Source organism: Dermacentor variabilis, chromosome 8 (genome assembly GCF_050947875.1).
Source record: "Dermacentor variabilis isolate Ectoservices chromosome 8, ASM5094787v1, whole genome shotgun sequence".
Taxonomy (NCBI): domain Eukaryota; kingdom Metazoa; phylum Arthropoda; class Arachnida; order Ixodida; family Ixodidae; genus Dermacentor; species Dermacentor variabilis.
The window spans coordinates 16,310,380-16,332,257 of record NC_134575.1 but is presented as its reverse complement, the minus strand read 5'-3'; the positions used below and the strand labels follow the sequence as shown (position 1 = coordinate 16,332,257).

At 47.6% G+C, this 21,878-nt stretch overlaps 1 protein-coding gene across 1 annotated transcript; it reads left to right on the top strand.

Moving 5' to 3' along the window:
- The first annotated feature begins 334 nt into the window (after positions 1–334).
- Positions 335–14,601, top strand: LOC142589707 (uncharacterized). Its single transcript, XM_075701256.1, has 5 exons — positions 335–1,247; positions 5,827–6,030; positions 7,330–7,585; positions 10,516–10,700; positions 14,439–14,601. The coding sequence occupies exons 1-5, from the start codon at positions 816–818 to the stop codon at positions 14,598–14,600; spliced, it is 1,239 nt and encodes a 412-aa protein (XP_075557371.1). The 5' UTR covers positions 335–815; the 3' UTR covers position 14,601.
- Positions 14,602–21,878: the final 7,277 nt, after the last annotated feature.

Here is a 21,878-nt window from a genome sequence, read left to right as displayed (position 1 = left end):
CTCGGCGTTCCACTGAAATGCCAAAACTCTCTACTCGGAAAGATAGATTGGAAAGCGTGACAGCTAGGGTGGAATCTATATTGCGGACGCGTGCGAGTCCCACGACGAGGTGGCTGTTATCGTAAGCTAGTTTTCGCACGATCATTGCCATTTATAATTTTCTATGTGGCACAAAAAGAATGCCTTGTTAATACTTCTTAGTGTCCACAATTGATTTACTTCTACTTCAGTCTAGAAAATTCAAAAAGTAAAAGCACAAATGCACAATTTAAATCCTACTAGTATCATTATTCAAAAAATTTACCTTACTCAAGTTTAAGTATGTTTCTTTTTATTATTATTCTCTTTTTTAGTATTCCTATCAACGCAAGGCTTACTATAGTATTGATCACTACTTTTACTCATGTATTCACAGTTTATTTTTCATCTTGGATTATACATTTATTTTACTTTTTTCTGTTAGTTATTAACCAATTTCTTTTATTTATTCAATCATATTACCACCCGATTCGCGGCCTATCCCCCATAGTGGGTTTGTGCCATTGATTGAGGCTTCATCTTCATCATCATCACCATCACCATCATCATCATCATCATTTCCCCCATCGCGAAGAGTGCAGCCGTCACATCATCATCACCACCGTAGTGCGCAAACGTCATTGGATATGAACAAGAAAAACAAGAGCGCGCGCCAACGGTCGACTCTGCGTGAGCTCGGGGTGAACTGAACGTTCTTCCCGAACCGCTACAGCAGAACTTGCGCGCACCAACCGTCACCCAGGCGTTCTAAAGCGAACGCCAAATCCCCGACAGTCATGGCCTCGACAGGCCTCCTCCTCGCGGCCGTCGCCGTGGTCGGCCTCGTCGCGCTGCTCGCAGTGCTATGGTTACTGAGGCGCAGGTACGCACTAGCACCCTCTGCCACTGAAAGAGCCGCCGGCGAGGCGCTGAGCGCCGCCTCCGAAACCCACCAACAGGGGAAGACTGGTGACGCCACGATCACGCAGTCGCCGTTACTCACGGATCACAAAACAACCGAAGCGGCGACGTCGGTGACTGCGGAGCCGACTTCAATTGGTCCCCTCAGTGGTAGGACGTCCGTTGACAAGGCGGCGGAGGGCGCCAGGTCGCGCGGCCGCTCCATCGCGGACGCGGCCCGCAGGTCTACCGTCCCCGTGAGCTGCGCAGTCAAGGAGCAGACGGCAAACGCACTGGAGGCCCTTTCGTCCGGCGCCGACGCGGTAAAGGTATGGTCGCTGACAACCCTCGCGTTTGTAGATATACTTTATGCTCTAGTTTGACGTATCGAACCAATGGAGATGACGTAGGAGCTCGGATGCCACGCAAAAGGCAAGTGCGCAGACAAAATTACTCATACGCTGACGCAGCCTACGTATGGGGAAGGCGGCTTCCCATAGCGGGGCTGGCTGCTGCCTACTGCCAGCCCTGCTATGGGACGTCAACTTCCCCCACTAATCATTTCCTCCATTCTTCTATACTTTTCCTTCGCACTTCACACTCCCCGCAGACACTGAGCCTTGCTCCCGTTAGGCCCGCAGAAGCATGTGTCTCTTCTTCACCTCAACCTCAGGCACCTCCCCTGTGTGCGTACGAATCATCTGTGTAGCTATCTTACGCGATGGAAAAAAAAATAAACTTCTGTGTAAAACAGTGGACGAACATACCCATATTAGGCGACTCCTGCGACACAGGTGCAGTAAGAGATGTTGTAATGAAAGAGGGCTTCGCTTTATGTGGGCCACCTGGGGTTTTTACATAAGGTGCTACCAGAGCTCCGTGACCGGGAGAATCCCGCTTCCCCCGTAATGAGACTCACCCAAGTTAGTTTGTCTTGCAATGAGTTGACTACAACTGAGTAAAACTGATGACAGGATAGGACACACCGAACAGGAACAAGTACTGTCGGCTCAGTTGAATACCCAGCGCATTGCAAGATGAACGAGCGCCATTACTATAGTTGGTGCTCGTTCATAAGCCAATTTATCGTTTTAATCAATCACAGCCCAGAATCGAATCGCCCCATTGTCGTGTAACCGAAGGATTCTATGAACTAATCATTACGACGGCCATTTATTGTGGTCCACGATCTGCCGATCGTTCCAGAGTATATGCTCTTGTGCCTAACTAGCCACCTGACAGTGGCCGGAGAGGTAGTGGCTAAGAAAATGACCAACAGCTCGTAAGTTTACATCACCCTCTTTGATCCTCATACACCACACACTACCAGAACGCAATCTCTGCTGAGCCGCACCGGCGACCATATTTTGTGCAACAGTACCGTGTGACATGGCTAAAATTGGTTTTAAAGCTTAGCTTTCATAGCGAACCCTCCCAGTTTTTTTTACCCTGCTGCCAATGGTTGCTACTGCTGCGGTCTTGCTTAATAGCTCAAAACAATATATCAGAACAATAATGCAGGACGGTTTGATTTCTTTATCAAATTAGGTTACCACAAAAGCTGCGAGGTCAGTTTAACTCTTTGCCATCGATGCAGCCATCACTCCTGGTACAGGCATAGCGAAGTTGTCCACACTTTTTGTAGTATTTCGTGTTCCCGTTTGTTTCAAGTATTGCTGAGATTTAGTTTTGTGTCACTGTTCACGTACCCATTGTGTAACACACTCCTGCATGGGCCCCCGAAATTGCATGCAGTGAAAGCAATAAATGAATAAATAAGTAAATAAATAAATAAATAAATAAATAAATAAAAAGTTGACCGTCCCATTACACTGCGCTAAAGAGGGAGAACGCGAAAGCCTGCGCGCTCACAAGAAATTCGTTAAATTACTGGACGTTCTTATTCGAATGCGTTTTCACTTCCTATTAGTTGTCCCCCCCCTCACCAAAGGTCGTGGGTTCGAGTGCCTTAATTCCATTGTGACGAGATTTATGGAGTCGTCTAGCGATAGCCAGAAACAGCGGTAGCAACGATAGCTACGAACTGACCCCGCGACACGCGATGGCGACGGCGCTTTCTGATGTGCCGATCTTCTTGCTCCGAGACAAGCGATGGCGATGAAACTGCATAGTGCCGTTCTTCCTTACAGCTGCTGAAAACACCCCCCCCTCCCCCCCTAAAAAAAAAATTTGCTCGCGGTGGCCCCTGTAAAGCGTGCACCACCGCATATTAACCTTTGCTGAGGTAGAGCCGTCTTTACCAGACGTGGCGAGGTTTATTGGAGTCGTCGAGCAATGGCCAAAAGCACAGCGGCGCCAACGATTGCTGAGCCGGATGGGCGAACTCGCCGCGCGACGCGCGATGGCGACGGCGCTTTCTAGCGCGCCGATATTCTTCTGGCTCACATTATATTAATTAACTGGGCCTTATTTCACTTTATTTAACACCAAAAGTCGTGGGTTCGACTTCCACCAATGATAGTGGCTTTGGCCAGCAATGGCGCCGTTATAAAATTTTGTGCCATTGAATTCTGGTCCCGCCAAAGGTCGAGGGTCTGACTCCCACCAAGTGTCGTGGGTTCGAGCGCCTTGAATAACACCGATGATCGCGGGTTCGACTCCCACCAATTGTCATTGTTTGACCATGAATGGTGGCACCATCAACTTTGGCGCCATTGTATTTTTGTCGAACCAAAGGTGCAGCGTTCGACTCCAACCAAAGGTCGCGAGTTCGAGTGCCCTAATTAACTGTGTATTAACACCAATGTTCTTGGGTTCGTGCTCCTTAATTAATCCTATCTTAATTAACTGCGATTTATTTAACACCAAAGTTCGTGGGTTCGAGTGTTTTATTAGCTCTATCTTAATTCCGTCTTAACACCACAATTTGTCCCTTCGACCAATTAATGGTGGCACCATCAATTTTAGTGCCATTGAATTTGGGTCCCACCAAAGGTCGAAAGTACTAGTCTCACAAAAGGACGTCGTGGGTTCGAGTCCCACCAATGGTCGAGGGAAGCAGCATCAATTTTGGTACCATTGAATTTTGGTGCCATAACGCCGGACTGTCCATTTTTGAGATAACGCCAGACAACAGATTTTTCGATCCATTAGCAACTTAAGGCTTTCGCCTTAAGATTTCACTAAAAGACAATATCAAGTTTAGCCAGGAGAAGCTCATGCATGGAAGGTGCGTTAAGGAGTCGCGAATTGTTTGTAAAACCAATTTGACGAGTCCGAGCGCTGATCCACGAGCAATGGGAGCATGTATGCTGACGTGTATGCTGCCTGAGGAAACGTCAATCCAAGGTGATGGAAAGTGACTGTCGTCCGCAGCGACATGGCTCAAAAGATGCCGATTTCCCTGCAACGGAGAAGTGGCGCCTTCTGTCACCACTTGGCTTGTTCCGGCTGCCGCAGCCGGAATTTGATCCCGCAACCTCGTGCTTAGCAGCGCAACAATGTAGCCGCAAAGCCGCCACGGCGGGTAGAAAAAGTCTACAACACCATTCACTTGCCGTGAAGGTGGCAAAAGGGTTTGAGATGGCTACCCGTTCGGCCTGAAACAAGTAAGCCTTGAGAGGTCAGATCCCTCCGAGGCAGTGACGTAATTTTCCTTCCATCCGTGCAGTGGCAGACGGCGGGAGAACGCGGCAGAAACCACTTCTGTGCTAAAAATTACGTGTCCCATGGTAAGGCGGAATCACGGCTCCCAACGCAAGATCCCAATGCTGCAAAGATAGTGGACCATAATCGGGCCTATAATTTTGCCCAACCAACGCGATCTGCCTGTTCAAGACAACTGGCATGTGCTTCATGTCGCCTGGCACGTGCCAAGGACGTGCACAGGTTTTCATTTAGCCAAAGACGCCAGAATGAAACGGGCGTATAACAGCCATGTTCACCACTGTTTCTCGCGTTGTACTTTACCCTGCCATACACCTCTCCTCGTCGTACTTCCCTCAACAAACATCAAACATCGTTTTCGTGCTCGTGAAACCACCGCGTCGATGCCTCCATGTGTGCATTCGCATGAAATAACATTTGCATTTCGTCATAGCCTTTGAATGGCGGAGTGCGTAAACATAAACACTGCATTAGATTACGTGTTACATAGAATAACAGTGGAAACAGTTGTACGCATCGCATCTACGTTTCTAACATTTCAGGAGCTTCTTGATGAAAACTTCCTTTCCCACAGATCCCAACACATGCATTGAATCATCACAGCTTTTTTTTTCAGTGCCGAAAGATGGTCGCCATTTGGTGAGACTGTTTGGATGCACTGTTTCCAGAAAGGGACGTGGAAGCTTGCTGCGTCGGGAAAAAAAATATTTTTTGAGTCGTGTGTTGTAACAACCAACGGGGAGATGTATAAGCCATTCTTCATACTCTCTGGGTCACGTAACTCTTCCTCCGCCTTCGACGCAATCTCGCATTCTTAGTCATCATCCCTACGTTACGGCACTGCCCCTACCACATAAAGTCATGACGAAGCAGAACAACTACATCTGCTGCACTTATGATTCCTTATTCTCTCATTTCTCGACCAACCATTCCTATGCACTTGTTTGCACGCATATACGTATATACACGCACATGCATATGCATATATATATATATATATATATATATATATATATATATATATATATATATATATATATATATATATATATATATATATATATATATATATATATATATATATATATATATATATATATATATATATATATATATATATATTTACGTAAGCGTTTATCGATGACCTAGCTACCTACATAGATACGTTTGTGCGTGCATGTGCTTGTGCGTCTGTGTATGTGTGTGTGTGTGTGTGTGTGTGCGTGCGTAATGCTTAAGGCAGCCAGTCTTTATGCAGCTCAGCGCTCAATCTCGGCACAGGTGTCGGGCCAAGCTAAGACAGGTTCAACGGGGACGCAGCAGGGAAATCCCACGACGAGCGTCACTTCCAGCGGTGAACGTGTGGCAGCTAAGGAGAAGGAGGTCCCTTCACCTCTTCCTCAGGAGAGCCAAGTTAGAACGGTGACGGCCCTCGCGGACAAGCCGGCTGATCCGCCAAAGAACGAGGCCGCCGTCCACAGAAAGGTGAGCGACGGCCCCGAAGTATGTAATTACCGTAGCTATAGCAGCTTTGCCGCGGAATCACATTCACCTGACGCGCTAGCGTCACGTGACGTCTTCCTTTATTACGAAGTGACGTTGCACAAATGGTTCCACGATACTGAAGTTGCTTTGTATGCGAGTATCTCGGTAGAAAGAAGAATGGAAAGAAGACTGATGGGTGTAACGTTAAGGGGGGATAAGAAGAGAGCAGATTGAGTGAGCGAATAAACGCGAGTAATGACATCTTAGTTGAAATCAAGAAAAAGAAATGGCCATGGGCAGGGCATATAATGAGGAGAGAAGATAACCGGCGATCATTAATGGTTACAGACTGGATTCCAAGAGAATGGAAGCGTAGCAGGGGGCGGCAAAAAGTTAGGTGGACGGATGAGATTAAGAAGTTTGCAGGAACAACATGGCCACAATTTGCACATGACCGGGGTAGTTGGAGAAGTATGGGAGAGGCCTTTGCCCTGCAGTTGGCGTAGCCAGGATGATGATGATGATGATGATGATGATGATGATGATGATGATGATGATGATGATGATGATGATGATGATGTCTCGGTGACGTATGTAGCACGGGCAAACTCGAGTCCCAAACGCTTCTTGCACTGAGGTGTCGCTTTTCGCTTTTGGCGTATTACATATAAAGCTGATTCTGCATTGTGGTGACGGGAGTGTTAAATATGGAACTAAGGACGTGAGTGGATGCCGACAGGCGCAGACATATCTAGCTTAGGCGTCACCTCTGTCGCTAAATCTCCTATTCATTGCTGCCGTTTTCGTTAAAAGTGTTTTATCACAAGGCCAGGGTGGTAGGAGAACTTTTCGCAAAAGCTTGTGCTGTCAAGGTTCGCCGTTCTTGCCAATGGCTCTCCGTTCGCTTTCATAATATTTAGGATTCTGTACGCACATAGCTTTTCTCAGATGAAATATATTCCCTAGAATGTATCGCTTCTGCGTACCTTCTGTGTATCGTTTCTGTTCTTTATTAAACGCCGAAAATCAGGTAACCTATAGGCTACCAAACATTCGGCTGTTCCAACGACGTATCCTGACTTAGTTTATGGCTGTGTCGTTCTGTATAATTTTTTTTCTGTTCTCTATAGAGCTGCAGTCGCTGTTTCCTGCCAGCACGTACACATACTTAGTTTAAACTATCTTCCTTTAATTGCCTCTATAATAGCCGTGCTCAAAATGTCCGTTATCAAATAACACGGACTCACAATGACTGCACTTTTTGCTTATTTCCCGTTCCTGGGACGGATGCGTCGACAGCCACCGGAAGCCAAATATGAAGCCAAGCCGAGCGAAACATCGCTGCCGAGTGGTGTCGATGTGGGATCGCTTCCAGACGGCGCAGCGACTTCTGCCAGCGGCGGAACCGTCAGGATCAAGGACATGTCCTCTCCAAGACGCGGTCGAGGCATTTCCGGTGCGGATTCATCCGGAGCACATGCCAGCAGTGCGGAACACGCATCCAAAGGCCACAGTACGCCATCGTCGCGAAAGCACACGTCAAACATCAGCAAAGGTGCGCATCGCCACCGGAAACAGTCTGAAAACAAGTTTCTCTAGTGGCGCCTTTAGCGTAAGATGAAAAACCAATATGTATATTAGCAATTGGCACCGACTGCAGGGGATGGACGAGCAAAATCGACAAACAGATTCACTTCTTCGAGAAAGCAGCGTTGTCTCGGGAGCGCCTATCTAAATACACGGGAACGGGGAAGTTGTTTTCCTCTGTAACGTACCGGTCATGGTTAGGTTGGTTGCATTTAAAAGGAAAAGTTAACGGTACTTGCAGGAAATGCATTTTTAATTTGTCATGAAACGCATGTTGTTTTGTAATATTTGAAAAATTGAGAAATTTCAAGAACTAGAGTATCAAGTTTACAACTCTGTGTCAAATCGATAAACAGCGGTACCACAGTTAAACAAACTGCGCCTAACAGTACATCTAAAGCTGACAAAACTGATGCATTATACACCGCTCTGGAATGTACCGCTACTCTGTGAGTAAGGCTTCTGCAAAATTCCTCGTACATTGTCACAATTTCAATTAATCTAAGTTCATATACCACATTTTTTCAATTACGATGTCTTGCAGCCGCGGTTTAAGAACTGCGAGATTTGTTTGTGGTAGAGAGTTACGAATTTTTAAACATCGTACGTACTTTCTTGTTGTTGTTGTTGTTGTTTATTGCTTTTTGACAAGTTTTGAAAAACCCTCGTGGCCTTAAAATACAACTGTTACCTACAAGAACATAAATTTACCTTTCTATCTCAAATGCAACAATTTTCATTGAAATTGGTCCAGTCGTTGTCTCATTAGTGCCTTTCTACGTTTTACATATTACTTGAAGAGGGAAATGACATGCTGGCCCGGAGCGGGAACTTCTATTAGACAGATCCTTCTAGCCCCAACGCTTCAAAAGATAATAAAATTAACTTTGGTAAAGTGATACGGACGAAACGCTAATTTGATGTACACAGCAGAATCTCGGTGAACGGAAATCGCTGAAACGAAATTGCCCCTCGAAGGGGACAACAAACTTATTGTTGGTTGGCTTTGCATTAAGTCAACGCAATAACAATACGGAAACAATACGTGAAATGGAACTATATTTTTAAAAACTACGGGTAAGCGGAACTAAATATATATCTGCAGACCAAATTGAGCGGCCAATATCAGCGGCATCACGATACCCATCACTGTTTGCGCCTCTCCTGCATGTCTTCCCACGTTCTCGTTATGGCGGCTTTTGTTAGCGCCTTCCACGGTTTCTCCGTCATTTTGTGTCGGCAACACCGGTGAGCTGCGAGTTTTGCTTGGCGTTTCCGATGGCGGCACAAAAAGGCCCGCACAATGCGCTCGAAGCAGGACACGAAGATCAACGTTATCGGTGACTTCGAGAGTGACTGCTTCGCTAAAACGGCTATTTCTAACCAAATTACTGTTCTTCTTTTTTCCTTATGTAGTTGTGTTTCGTGCTCCTAGCTCTAGTCGGCAGCTGCGCGCACGTAGAAAGACGGAGATTTGTGACCAGATCTGCTAAACCCATTATTAGCTTTTGGCAACAAAGTATCTGCCCCTTTCAAAAAGTATCTCGTGTACCCTTAAGCTCAATCTCTCGGTAAATTGAGCGTCTGATAAACGGAAACCCATTTCAACGGTCCCTTGAGGTTCCGTTAAACGAGAGTCCAGTGCGTATCTGACAAGTATATCGGTATGCCTCAGGAACAGCCTCAGCAACTTAGATGATTAACTGAGCCTTGTGCCCCCATTCATATCCGGATATCCTACAGCACAGAAAAGCAGGGACGCTTACGAGAACGAACCATTAAGTTTGAATCTTCGCTCTCTTTCAAAGACAACAAATGCTCTTAGAAGTACTGGATTAAATGTATTGTAGTACTGCGCTCGTGTAGTGTTTCTTTCTCGTATTTTCTTTACGGCGCTATTCTTCGTCAGTAGGAGATGCTCCCGCGAGCGTTCGTTCAAACGAGGACCGGTATGGCCACTGTCTATGGCTAACTCTGTCTCATGACAGAGGAGTTAGCAAAGCACCGAATGAAAGCATGAAACATTTTGCAGGTATGCTTCACGTAACATTCCCTCTTTTCACGACGATTTTCACGGTGATTACACCTCACTTCTAACACTGTACACATCTGTATGTCTGTTCCTCTTGGCATATTGTGGTTCAAGTGCGCCATTCACAAGTATGCCGTTAGCGTCCTCTCCGGTGCAGCCTCTCACGCTTGCTCATTCACTCTGACGTCAATCCCGTCGTCGGTGTGCAGCAGTGCAGTCTACCGCTAAAGAAAACCGACGGCATTTAAGCGAAGACAAAATGTTTTCACGAATATTGTATACTCGCTCGAGCTCCTTGCAAAAGCTGCGCGTTCGCTTCCGACAAGCATTTTATAAATGTTGTGATTTCCCTACTGGTAAGCTCCTGGTAAAGCATAATTATCTTTGATTTTTCACTGAAGGCCGTGCCAATGCTTACGACAAATTTGTGACCATGGCCATTACTCCGTTTACGAGTGACCTTTGAGAGAAGCCTTACCTTGGCTTTCGAAAAGCTCTTGACGAAGGTTATGAAACCCTCGCTTTAAACAGACCTTTGGGAGTCTCTGAGACTGCACCTTCGCTTTCGAGAATCGTTGCCCAAAGGCTGTGAAACAGCCGCTTTTAACGCCTTTTGCGATTGATGGACATTCGCTTTCGCCAAACTCTTGACAAGCGCTGCACCTCCACTTCCGACAAACTGCTGTTAAGGCATTCACGGCCTTCGATTTCTACAAACCTTTGACGATGTGCGTAACTCTGTTTTCAGCGGACGTTCTTATAAAGGCTGCACTTTGACTTTTTACAAACTACTGACGAAGGCTGTGAAACGCTCGCTTTCGACATACTTTTGAGAAAGGCCGCACACTTCCGCGTCCGCTATGCAGGCACTCCTTCCTCGAAACGGAAGCGCAAGTCTTTGTCTCAGCCGCAAGGCGAAGTCGGAAGCCTGACCTCGTCCACACTGGACAAGAAGCAAGCCGGCGGGAGGCCCAGGGCCTCCCTGTCGCGCAGGAGGTCGTCGACAAGGTCCAGGAGCTCGCGGAAGTCTGCCCGGAGCGACATAAAACCCGTGAGTAGAAGGGGGGAGGGCGGGGGGGGGGAGGGCTTGGCCTCTCGTGAACGCACAGCGTCAAGTTGACGTGGCTGAATAAACGTACACTCGCCAACTGAAAAAATTCAAAACACAGAATGACGTTTCGGCGCCCAATACGGCTGCCTTGTTCACAATGAACGAATGCATGATGGTCTTTATTATATACGCGTCGGAAGACGTAATGCGCTTGCGTACAACTCAGGGAGGGCTCCCCTTGGCCGGTTTATCGCGTCAGTAGTAGATTGTATGCAGAATGATTGAAGGAGCAATCGGGATTATAATTTTTTCTCTCTTTCGATGATAGAAGCCGAATGCCAGTTAATACTGTGTCCAGTCTTTTCGTGATGCTCTACCAGGGCGCTAGAAACCGTGTGTCCTTTGGCTACATCATTGCGATGCTGCTGTAGCCTTCTTTTAAAGTTCCCCGTCTCGCCTACGTAGCACGCATGGCAGTTCTGGCAAGGAATATTGTAGATGACGCCCGGAAATTTATCTTTTTCGAGGCTGTCTCTCACTCGTACGAGTTGTTGTTTTAGCTCGCTGGAAAGGACGTGGCAGATTTGTACATCATAATCTTTGAAAATTCTTGATATTGACTCGCTCACGCCTCGTGCATAGGGGAGAGACGCCCGTTTTCTCGTTCTCATCGGCCTTACAGGGGGTTCAGCTGCACGCCTTTCTTTCTTCAGTCTTTATAAACTGGCCGGGGTAGCCATTGCTGACCAAATCCTACGTCACTCTCTTCAACTCAGCTCTGCGTGTGTCAGTAGTTGAGCACAATCGGAATGCACTGGTGAACAATGTCGAGGCAACAGATCGTTTTTGTCCAAGGGGATGGGCCGAATTAAAGTGCAGATATTTCCCTGTGTGGATAGGCTTTCGGTAAACACTTGTGGAAAGGCCGGATGCAGTGCGCATGACTTCAACGTCAAGGAAGGCCAAGCGGCCATTAATTTCTTCTTGAACGGTGAATTCTATTGTGCTTTGGAAAGGGTTCAGGTGCTGCAGAAAAGGTATACGACATCTTCGCGGCGGATAATGGAAAAACAGTCGTCGACATACCGCAGGAACAATTGTGGTGCGGGCTGAAGTGTCGTGAGGGCTTTGTCTTCGAGGGCTTCCAATGCAATGTTGGCACAAGACACTGACACCGATGCTCCTATTGTCGTTCCAAACACCTGCACGTTTATTCAGCCATGTTCTTTCCTCGCCAGACGAGTTTTCGTCAAACCCTAGACTTCAGCGTCAAGTTGACCTAGCACAAGGGCATACCCTCAACGACGCTCTCGCAGGCGGTTACATTCGAAGCTCGCCAGGGCGGTGGCTTGGGCGAACTGGTGAGGCACGTTTTTGTAGGCACAGCGCACACTAAATTGAGACACGAAAGAAAAAAGAACAGCACGCAAACACAGCGATGCGTCTTTCTTTGGGTTTCGTCTTTGTGCACGCTGTACGTAGAAATACAGAATTGTCACAGTCTGGCAATATCATACTGTATACTTAGCTTCATCGATTTTGTACAGTGCAGCGAAGGCTATGCCTCGTGTCAGCCAATCAGCAGCCGCGCTTGTACGACTGCGGCTCTACCGTGCCGCGTTTCCTAGCGCATCGCGCTAATGCTTTATGGGACAGCGTCCAGTGTTTACACGCACAGCTTGAGACGACGCATGCCCGGTCTTGAAGTACTCTCTCCTGGCGCATCAATGCGACTCGCCTTCCTAGCGTATTAGCGCCTAATACTTGGATGCGATGCGCTAGACGTATGACGCGAAGGTCACGGCGCTCGCATTTCGATTGGAACCAAACGCGAAAACATTCGTGTACTTAGATTTAGGCGCACGTTAAGGAACCCCAGGTGGTCCAAGTTTGTGGAGTCTCTAACTATGGCGTCCCTCATAATCAGATCACGGTTTTGGCACGTAATACCCCACAATTTAGGAAGTGTGACGCGATGCGCCACTTGTGGCATTCATCTCAAAGGGCAACTCCGGCGATTTTTCGATATCCACTGATCTTAACAAAATTTTGAATATAGGTTCTCTTTTACACTCTGATTATCTGAACCAAGCAATATGGCTGCGAGTCATTTAGTTTTCCTGAAAACGAATTTTAAAGATTGGTTGCATTCCCGACTCACGACTTTCTACTGGCCACCTTGTGTTTGTGACGTCAGAAACTACATCACCAGCATCTCTGAAATTGCCGCTGTATAGTTCGGAAACTCTGTAAAAGCTCCCTTTGTCGTCAGAAGACATCATCGGCTTCGCTTGTTTGGCGTTAGCCTCATGCGTACTTCGTGTTCAGCACGCTTTCTGCGTGCTTACATTATGGTAGTGTATAGGAGCTGACGTCATCGACTCATCGCGACGTCACACGAAGCAGCTACCCATTTCGGTTTCGGTATCTCGTTTTTTGGTTATTTAAAATTATCGATGAATTTCTAAGCAAATTGAACCACCTCACAGGTGACAGGACTGTCAATGCCACTTGAAAATGACAATATTCTAATATGGTTAAAAAATGCCGGAGTTGCCCTTTAACGCCGCTATAGTAACGATAGCCGGCGGCAGGTTACACAGAATTGAGGAAGGTTGGCCAATTGTGCACAACTAATCATTCTGTGAATCTTGTAGTGGCCTTACAATCTGACTTTTTTTTTATCAGAACCAAGACCCAGAACTTGCATTGAAACAATGGCATCCACTATGGGGCCGGGTGCTTAACTTAAAGAGAACTTTATTTATGCGCAACCCCGACCATGCTTACACAAAGACACGTTTAAGAGATGTCGAACCTTCCATATTCCTTCCTAAAACACATCTTAAAGGATGCATCCCTAAAGAGCTACATCATATTGCCTTAGAGTTGTAAGGCATCTTCAAAACATGGAAAGTGGTTGACTATACTAGTGGGACAAATGAAGACATAACTTGCCTTTATTAATTCGGGCAGAAACAAGTTACTTCCATTATTTGGGTCCTTTTGGCACTGGCAATATTAACTGAACTCGCTATGTCAAATCTTTTGGCTTTCTTTAATAATTAAGGTATCCTTCAAGGGTACACTTTTTTAATTAGGCCCTAATAAACGCTGCCAAAATACATAACGTCCAGGCGTGCTGGTATGAGAACTTCAATGTGGCCCTGCCACGTATCTTTCCTTCTTTCTTTTCCGTATTTCCTGGCTTATTAGGCATACTCTCACAGTGCGTGTGGCCGCTTTGCTATTGAACAAGCGTAACTTACGAATGCAGTTCAGTTTAACGATCCTCTTTCGTGAACCTTTCAGAATCTTGCATAGGCTGTGCCACGAGACTTTCCAATGAGCAGCACTGCAGAGAACGCTAGACGTGGTGGCTTAGTGGCTAGGGCGCCGTGCCTTGGAGATCCCGGGTTCGATTCCCGGCGGTAGCCTTGCGATGGATGCGGAGTGAAAAAAAAATTGCACTCGCGTACCGTGTTTTTCGGTGCCTTTCGAAGAACCCCAGCGGCCACAATTACTCCGCAGCCTCGCCACTGCACTGACCCTCATAACCCACTCCGCGGTTTCACGGTTTGCCAAACGCGACAGTTCAACTCGATATTGCGGAGAAATTTTGATTGCAACAGAACCGAAACAACGAGGCCAGTCTCGGCGGGCTCGTGTACCGTAAGGGGTAGGGGGGGGGGGGCGCTACAGCGCTGTTATTTCTAACTCGTCCTCTTCTTGCTACAGGAGGGCGCATGGTCTGAGGACGTGTCCCCTCCGCCAGGCTGGCTAGATGCCTCCATCATCCGCGACCAGAGTTCGTCCACCGGGCCCACATCTGTCGTCATCCCCCAGGGGCCCCCGTCCGCGGCGGATTCCTCTCACGAGTGGCAAGTCTGCAACACGTAGTTCAAGGCGACACATTCGCGACGTGCGAGATATTTGCAGCGATCGTTATCGTCCGATTGGCCTCCTGTTATCTACTAAAGGGTGTCGGTATGAGGCAATGCAGTAGTTCAGAAGCTGTGGGAATCAAGAGCATATGCCAAGGATAATTTCAAGCGTAGCTTTCTTTGTCTCTTCCTGCCATACTGCGGGTGCTGTCTTCCCGACTAGGCAACATGGGCAGCCGGCTATGGGCCCCAGTAGACGGTTTGGGCCATTGGTTACGTCCAGCTCGCACTGTGACACGACGCTGTGCGCGCACTCTTGGACAATATTCTAGAAAGGGCCTGGGCCACTGGGCATGTTGCCAAACAGACAAGCGGAGCAATAATAAAACAGGTTACTGAGCTAATATGTACAATGTTGGCGAGCTAACATTTGCTTTAACATTTGCGCAAACATCAAAGAAAGCATCGCTTCACTCCGATTTCCACGTAAGCGCAGCAACCACCGAATTTTTTTTCAACAATTAGACAGCGTTTCCCCTAAACCAATACAGTGCGGCTTCTCATGATTGCTATTTCTTGTAACCGCAATTAGTTCATTATTACCTTGTCTCCTATATGTGCTTACGTATGCCCACTTCTTATGTAACATCCCCGTGAGGGGTCTTTAAGATAACAAAATGAGACGAAATGAAAATGAAATGAAATTTCAGGTCCGAATCGACTCAGTGCCAACCTCGAAATGTCTTTTTTTTTTTAGTTTTAGAACAGCGAAGCGTGTTACGGGGGCTCACAACTGTTTCATTTGATCTAGCCTCATTTCCAGCGATGATAAGATCGACACTTTCGAACATGTGAGGCGAGTCGCTATATTGAAATGATCCCCGCGGTCAAGCAAGAGGATACCACCTGATGAAGTGAACGTTACGACAGAAGCGCCTGTATTCATCGAGGCTCATTGTCAAGTCTCTTTGTCGAAACATTGGTTCCAGTTTATTCTCTCTCTCTCATGGTGTTTATTACAGTAAGTAAAGTGACATGCACAAGTATCGCCACCTCATATTTCTGACATTAGTGACAGACACTGCAGCAGAATAAACCAATCACTAGATGTGAATACTATAGTGGCATTGGACACGATTGTCATAATGACAATCACAAAAAAAAGTGTACCATTGCGCCGTTGATATTTCCAGCAGGAATGACTTGAATAAAATTTACATATTGCAACATACAAGGGTGGTAAGCCTAAGCACCGTCGAAAGTCACCGTCGCCACAAATATATTCTATAGGCGGACACTCACGTAAGTGAAAGGGAACCGTGAAGGATAACTGGCTTCGACGTTGCGGCCTGTCAGAAGCGTTTTCCACAAAGAGCACCGCAGAAAATATAAAAGCCTATCTAACGGTCCATTATCATTAAATGTTGACAGCAGCTCTATCATAAAAGGCTGTAAGCCCCATATCCAACAATCCCATAAGTGCATATGGGGATACCACTTAAAAACCCGTATATATTCCCATACACCATATAGGACACCCTCTAAAAAACGCCCTTCTACGTCGCATAGGTATTGAATGGCGAGCCGCGCTTCGCGGTGCTGCCTGTGTAATCAGCTTAATTGAAGGAATAATTTGACGCCAGTTATTCTGATCTGCATGACCATTTTAAAATGTAGAAACACAGGATTAGAGATTTATGACGGTTATCTTCAACTTTCCAATATCAACGTGCCGTAAAGATTGTTGCTAAAAAGTTATTTAATTGATCTAATTTAATAATTGAATGAATTGGTATGGCTTTTCTTTTCTTTTGCAAATGATGTCAGCACAGGTGATTCATCGGGATGAACGTTTAATATTGTAGGCATTCTTTTAAACGATGTGTTAAATAACGTACTATCACATGAGGGGTGCCCGATACAACCGGATATATTGGAACATTCGTGTGCTTATACGCGACACCCATAGGTTCACATGTTTTGAATTTGGGTCTATCTGACAGGTTGTCCCATATGTGATATAAGAGAACATGTGAGATTCTATAAGGGATCTCCATATGCGCATACGGGATTATTGGATATGTGGCATAAATATATATTTTATATAAAGACAAATGTGGCCTAGACTCACCCATGCATTCTGACGCGATCCTCGACTCGAAGCTATTCCTCCACTTACCGAATTAAGCAAAGCGCCATCTATCGGCGGAAGAATACGCTACAATTATCAAGAATTGTCGCGGAGGGTCAATGAAGTGCAGTGACCACCTCTGTCCAGGTGCGGCACTGCCCTCCATTGCCTTGCATGCTCGGTTGAACTGAAGTTGAGTGCAGTGAAATATCTAGGTTGAGTGTAAGAACGTTCCAGAATACGGGTTAAAAATACTTGTGCCAGGGACGTCTCAGGCTTGAGCCAACGATTCAAGCTCCGCGAAAAGACGTAGGCTCCATGCAGCCTAGGGTATCATCCTTTCTTTTTTTGCTTCACTGTTTATCGATTCAAATCTCCAGCTTTCTTTCAGCCTCTGTGTTCTAATTATAGGTGACTGGTTGAGAATCAACACCCAACATCGTTATTTCCTGGATTCTAAGCTATTCTTTTTTTGCTCTCATCTTTTTACAAACAGCCAAATGATAGAAACTGGAGGCTGAATGTCGCCTTTGAGAGAAACTTGCAGTGAGAACTTAGCTCAAGAAATTTCGCTCGATGACACGAGATCCCAGTTTAGATGGATCCATGCACTGTACGCCCATCGTTTGTTTCTGTCAGTGGCCGCATGGAGGTGGCGCACGTAGGCGCTAGCGCTGACTTTTCCTCTCGCATCCTCGGTATAAAACTGGTGATGTGATCGCCACTTGTTCACGCGACGAGGGCGGTATATAACATGAGAGCGGCAGTTTGAGAGCGCGGATAGAGGTGACGTCGAGTTCCCAGCCCTCTGACGCCACGAAAGTTAGCTGTCCGCTCCGCGCCGGTTTCCGCCGTCGACGCATACGCATGTAAATATTGCATCCTGACCTCTGTATTGCGAAACGTGGAGTTTTCCTACAAAAAATTACTTTTGTGAATTCTTGTTCTCCCGTCGTTCATTTAGCATGGAAATGATGGTCAATACATGCGTATGGCCTTCGCACTTGGAGTTTCAAATTCTCTCGTGACATTATTTATTAAGCTTGATCTTCCTGAGTTTCTAAGCAATCATAGTATTTTCAACACAGCAAGGCACTTATAGCGTCTGCCAACGTGCACAAGCGTTGACAATTGTGTCCTTTATAACGCTATATATTGTTGAAAACCATCAATTTGCAAACCCACGAAGCCGTTTGAAGCCATATCAGGACAAAGTTTAAGAGAACCAAATTACTTCCCATCATTTTCATGCTGGCTAAACAGTCATACTTGCAGTTCCCCTAAAGACTAGCGCCACTGTTACCTCTAGTAGTTCTTGTAAGATACACTATGGTGCGAACTACGTCGGTGTCATCTGTCACAGAACGCTTGGTCAATATAAACACACTGACGTCATGCAGTTAGCTATTTCACACGCAATTTTAGTTCTGTGCCTGTAACGGCGTCTGTTTCACCCTCCGAGATGACAGCGGTATACAAAATGGCGTTTCATGTGAATATAGCTTAAAGCAGCCATGGGTGATGCACCGGTATAAGTTCTATGCGAGAGACATTGCAAGGTAATCTTAGGCTGGTAGCGAAGAATACGTCGGAAAGCACTAACAATCACTTCTCACCCCAATTAACAACAGAAAGGTACACAGGAATATGGGGACCTGTGAAATTCAACAGTCTTCAAACAAGAGATGCCTCTGGCAAGCGTTTAGACACGAATACCTTGTCTTCGTCAGGGCGAAGACAAGTATACAGCAAGCGCTGTGTAACAACAGATATGCACCAGTAACCAAAATTTCGTCAAGAGTACTCGTCTTCGTCAGGGCGACAACAAGTATACCATAGTCGAAGTGCTGCTTCCAGGTACATACCTATTGTTCTGTGGCTCTTGATCAACATTGAGAGAGGCAAAGTTTGTCTCCGTTCACAATGTTTCAATAAACAGTTGTAATTTTCTCCGAACGTCTACTCCAGTATCTCTGAGCGTGCTCTGGTGGTACTTCTCCGTGGTGCTTACGCAGGCCTCCGCAAGTCGCCCCGTCGCCCGTGGTCCCCAATTTGGACATATTCTCGCGGGAACTTACTCCTAACGTGCCGGCGTCCCCGGCCGCACCAGCTGGCGGTAACCTGTCCTACCAGCCACCTACGCCCCTTGTGGGCAACACGGACATCTTCTCGAGGGATCTCTCACCCTACATGCCGGCGTCACCGGCCGCACCAGCTGGTGGCAACCTGCCGTACCAGCCACCTACGCCCCTTGTGGGCAACAAGGACATCTTCTCGCGGGACCACTCCCCCTACATGCCGGCGTCACCGGCCGCACCAGCTGGTGGCAACCTGCCGTACCAGCCACCTACGCCCCTTGTGGGCAACAAGGACATCTTCTCGCGGGACCACTCCCCCTACATGCCGGCGTCACCGGCCGCACCAGCTGGTGGCAACCTGCCGTACCAGCCACCTACGCCCCTTGTGGGCAACAAGGACATCTTCTCGCGGGACCACTCCCCCAACATGCCGGCGTCACCGGCCGCACCAGCTGGTGGCAACCTGCCGTACCAGCCACCTACGCCCCTTGTGGGCAACAAGGACATCTTCTCGCGGGACCACTCCCCCAACATGCCGGCGTCACCGGCCGCACCAGCTGGTGGCAACCTGCCGTACCAGCCACCTACGCCCCTTGTGGGCAACAAGGACATCTTCTCGCGGGACCACTCCCCCAACATGCCGGCGTCACCGGCCGCACCAGCTGGTGGCAACCTGCCGTACCAGCCACCTACGCCCCTTGTGGGCAACAAGGACATCTTCTCGCGGGACCACTCCCCCAACATGCCGGCGTCACCGGCCGCACCAGCTGGTGGCAACCTGCCGTACCAGCCACCTACGCCCCTTGTGGGCAACAAGGACATCTTCTCGAGGGATCTCTCACCCTACATGCCGGCGTCGCCGGCCGCACCAGCTGGTGGCAACCTGCCGTACCAGCCACCCACGCCCCTTTTGGGCAACGAGGATATCTTCTCGAGAGATCTCTCACCCAACATGCCGGCGTCGCCGGCCGCACCAGCTGGTGGCAACCTGCCGTACCAGCCACCCACTCCTGTTGTGGGCAACAACGACATCTTTTCGAGGGATCTCTCGCCCAATATGCCAGCGTCGCAGGCCGCATCAGCTGGCGGTAACCTGTCACACCAGCCACTGACGACCCCGGTGGCCAACAAGGACAACTCTCAGGATCTGTCACCTAATATACCATCTTCGCAGACAAGCCATGATGCCGATGGCGAAAGGAAGATTCTGTCGGTGCCACCGCCGAGTGCTCCTTGAGTTGTCGCTGACTTTTGTATCTAGAGATCCTTACGTGCGCGAGCGCCAAGCTGACAGTGGAGGTGTTATGTAAGAAACCTGTGTACTGGATGCGTTAACCAGTGGAAACGGCATCTCCGCCACTATAGTAACCATTTTATTTTTGTTTGTTCACACCGAAAAGAGTACGGAAAATGACGAAGTGCCTTGTCGCGTATGAGGACGCAACCCGATATGCATCAATGACATATCTCTGGAGGGATTTTAACTGTGCTTCTCGCAGGCCATGATGAGCCAGGTGGCGATGTGCGCATATTGCGATGACTTCGCCTCAAGTGCGTGTGTTCCAATACAGATGCACACTCGTATGCATGACGTCTAGGTGCACCTATAAACTCGTAAATCTACCTGTGCACTATGCTCGTACACTGTACATCTTCATCCGAATAGGTATAGCTGTAATATACGTCATAATGTGGATGTGCAGATCGCCAATTCGGTAGTGTTTGTTACAAGACTTGCCCTGCTGCTGCAACTTGCAGACTGTTAAAAGCTTACGGCCTTCTACGCCGTACGCTATTTCCGTCGACCTACCTTTGCCCTAAATATTGGAATAACAAGGCACATTTTACTGTCAAGCAGTCAACACGTCCCGTTAGAATTTTTGTTGTTATATATACACTGTAAGTCGTAAACCATCGTCTCAACATACTTGCAACGTGGGAGTTTTTCAAAAAGCTTTAGTACTAGCCGAGATAGAAGCAAATGAAATACGACGAAGTGGCGGCGTGAGGAGGTGATGCTGTGCATTCTTCTTGCCAGAAGCTCCCCCGTTTAATGCATCCGCTTCCCCCGGCAGCAATCCGCCGTTTTCAGCAATCTGTTTTCCCATATCGCAGCCGAGAGCCTACGCCATATGCTTTGTTGTTGGCTCGATACATGGCGCATGTCCACGAGGGGGATTGGACACACTGGATTTATTGAAAAATACGGCCAACAAAACCAAAAGGGTTAAAAGGCACAGTCACAACGAAGCATTAGGCAACTAAAGGATAACACAAATTTTGAGAGGACTCATTCAAAAACATAGTTACATCACGGGCCATGCCTGTTTTCTCTATCTTTCCGCATATCTGTCATTTTCGCGCGCTCTGCGTTTTACCGCAATGTCTGCGTTGTTTCTGACCATTTAATGTGCACCGTATGAGGGAAAGGTGGAAAGGCTGGCTGCTCTGAGAAGTAGAGGTCGAGTTAGTGGGCACGCGAAATTCTGCAAGTGCGCTACCCCACACACCTTATTTGACGCACCGTAATGACAGAAGCTGCCCTAGACGTGGAAATAAAGTAGGAGCGCGCGAGACGGTGCTGTCTTTCTTTATACTCATTGAAAGCGATAGCAAGGTTCGTCGTAGCACTCTATCTCCTAGCCAGCGCTGTTCTAAGGATACGTGGGGTCGACATGGTGGCAAGAATACGCAGGAACAGCGACCTGGCAAATGCCGGCGTGCAACGCTGGAGCGATGAGGAACGTTGTCATAGGCATCGTACATCTATGGTGCACGAGATGAGGCGTTTGTCAGCGCCCACTGAGAAGATCAATTAGACAGCTTAGTGTCCGTTCTGCTCAGGTATGCACCGTGATGTGGTATCTACGCAACCAGAATGCTAAGAGTTTGTGCGCTCATCCCATCAAGGGAAGGCATGACGCTTCCCTGGCTCCGGCAGTGTCGATTGGCAGGACCTTGCGTCCATTTGGCTTCGTCCTTTTTTGTAGTCAAACGCTCTGCGCCTCTGCAGAGGCCTTTTGTAGCCTCCAGCCCCCCCTCCCCCGGCCTCTCATAGAAGCCTCAGAACGGCTTGGGGTGGTTA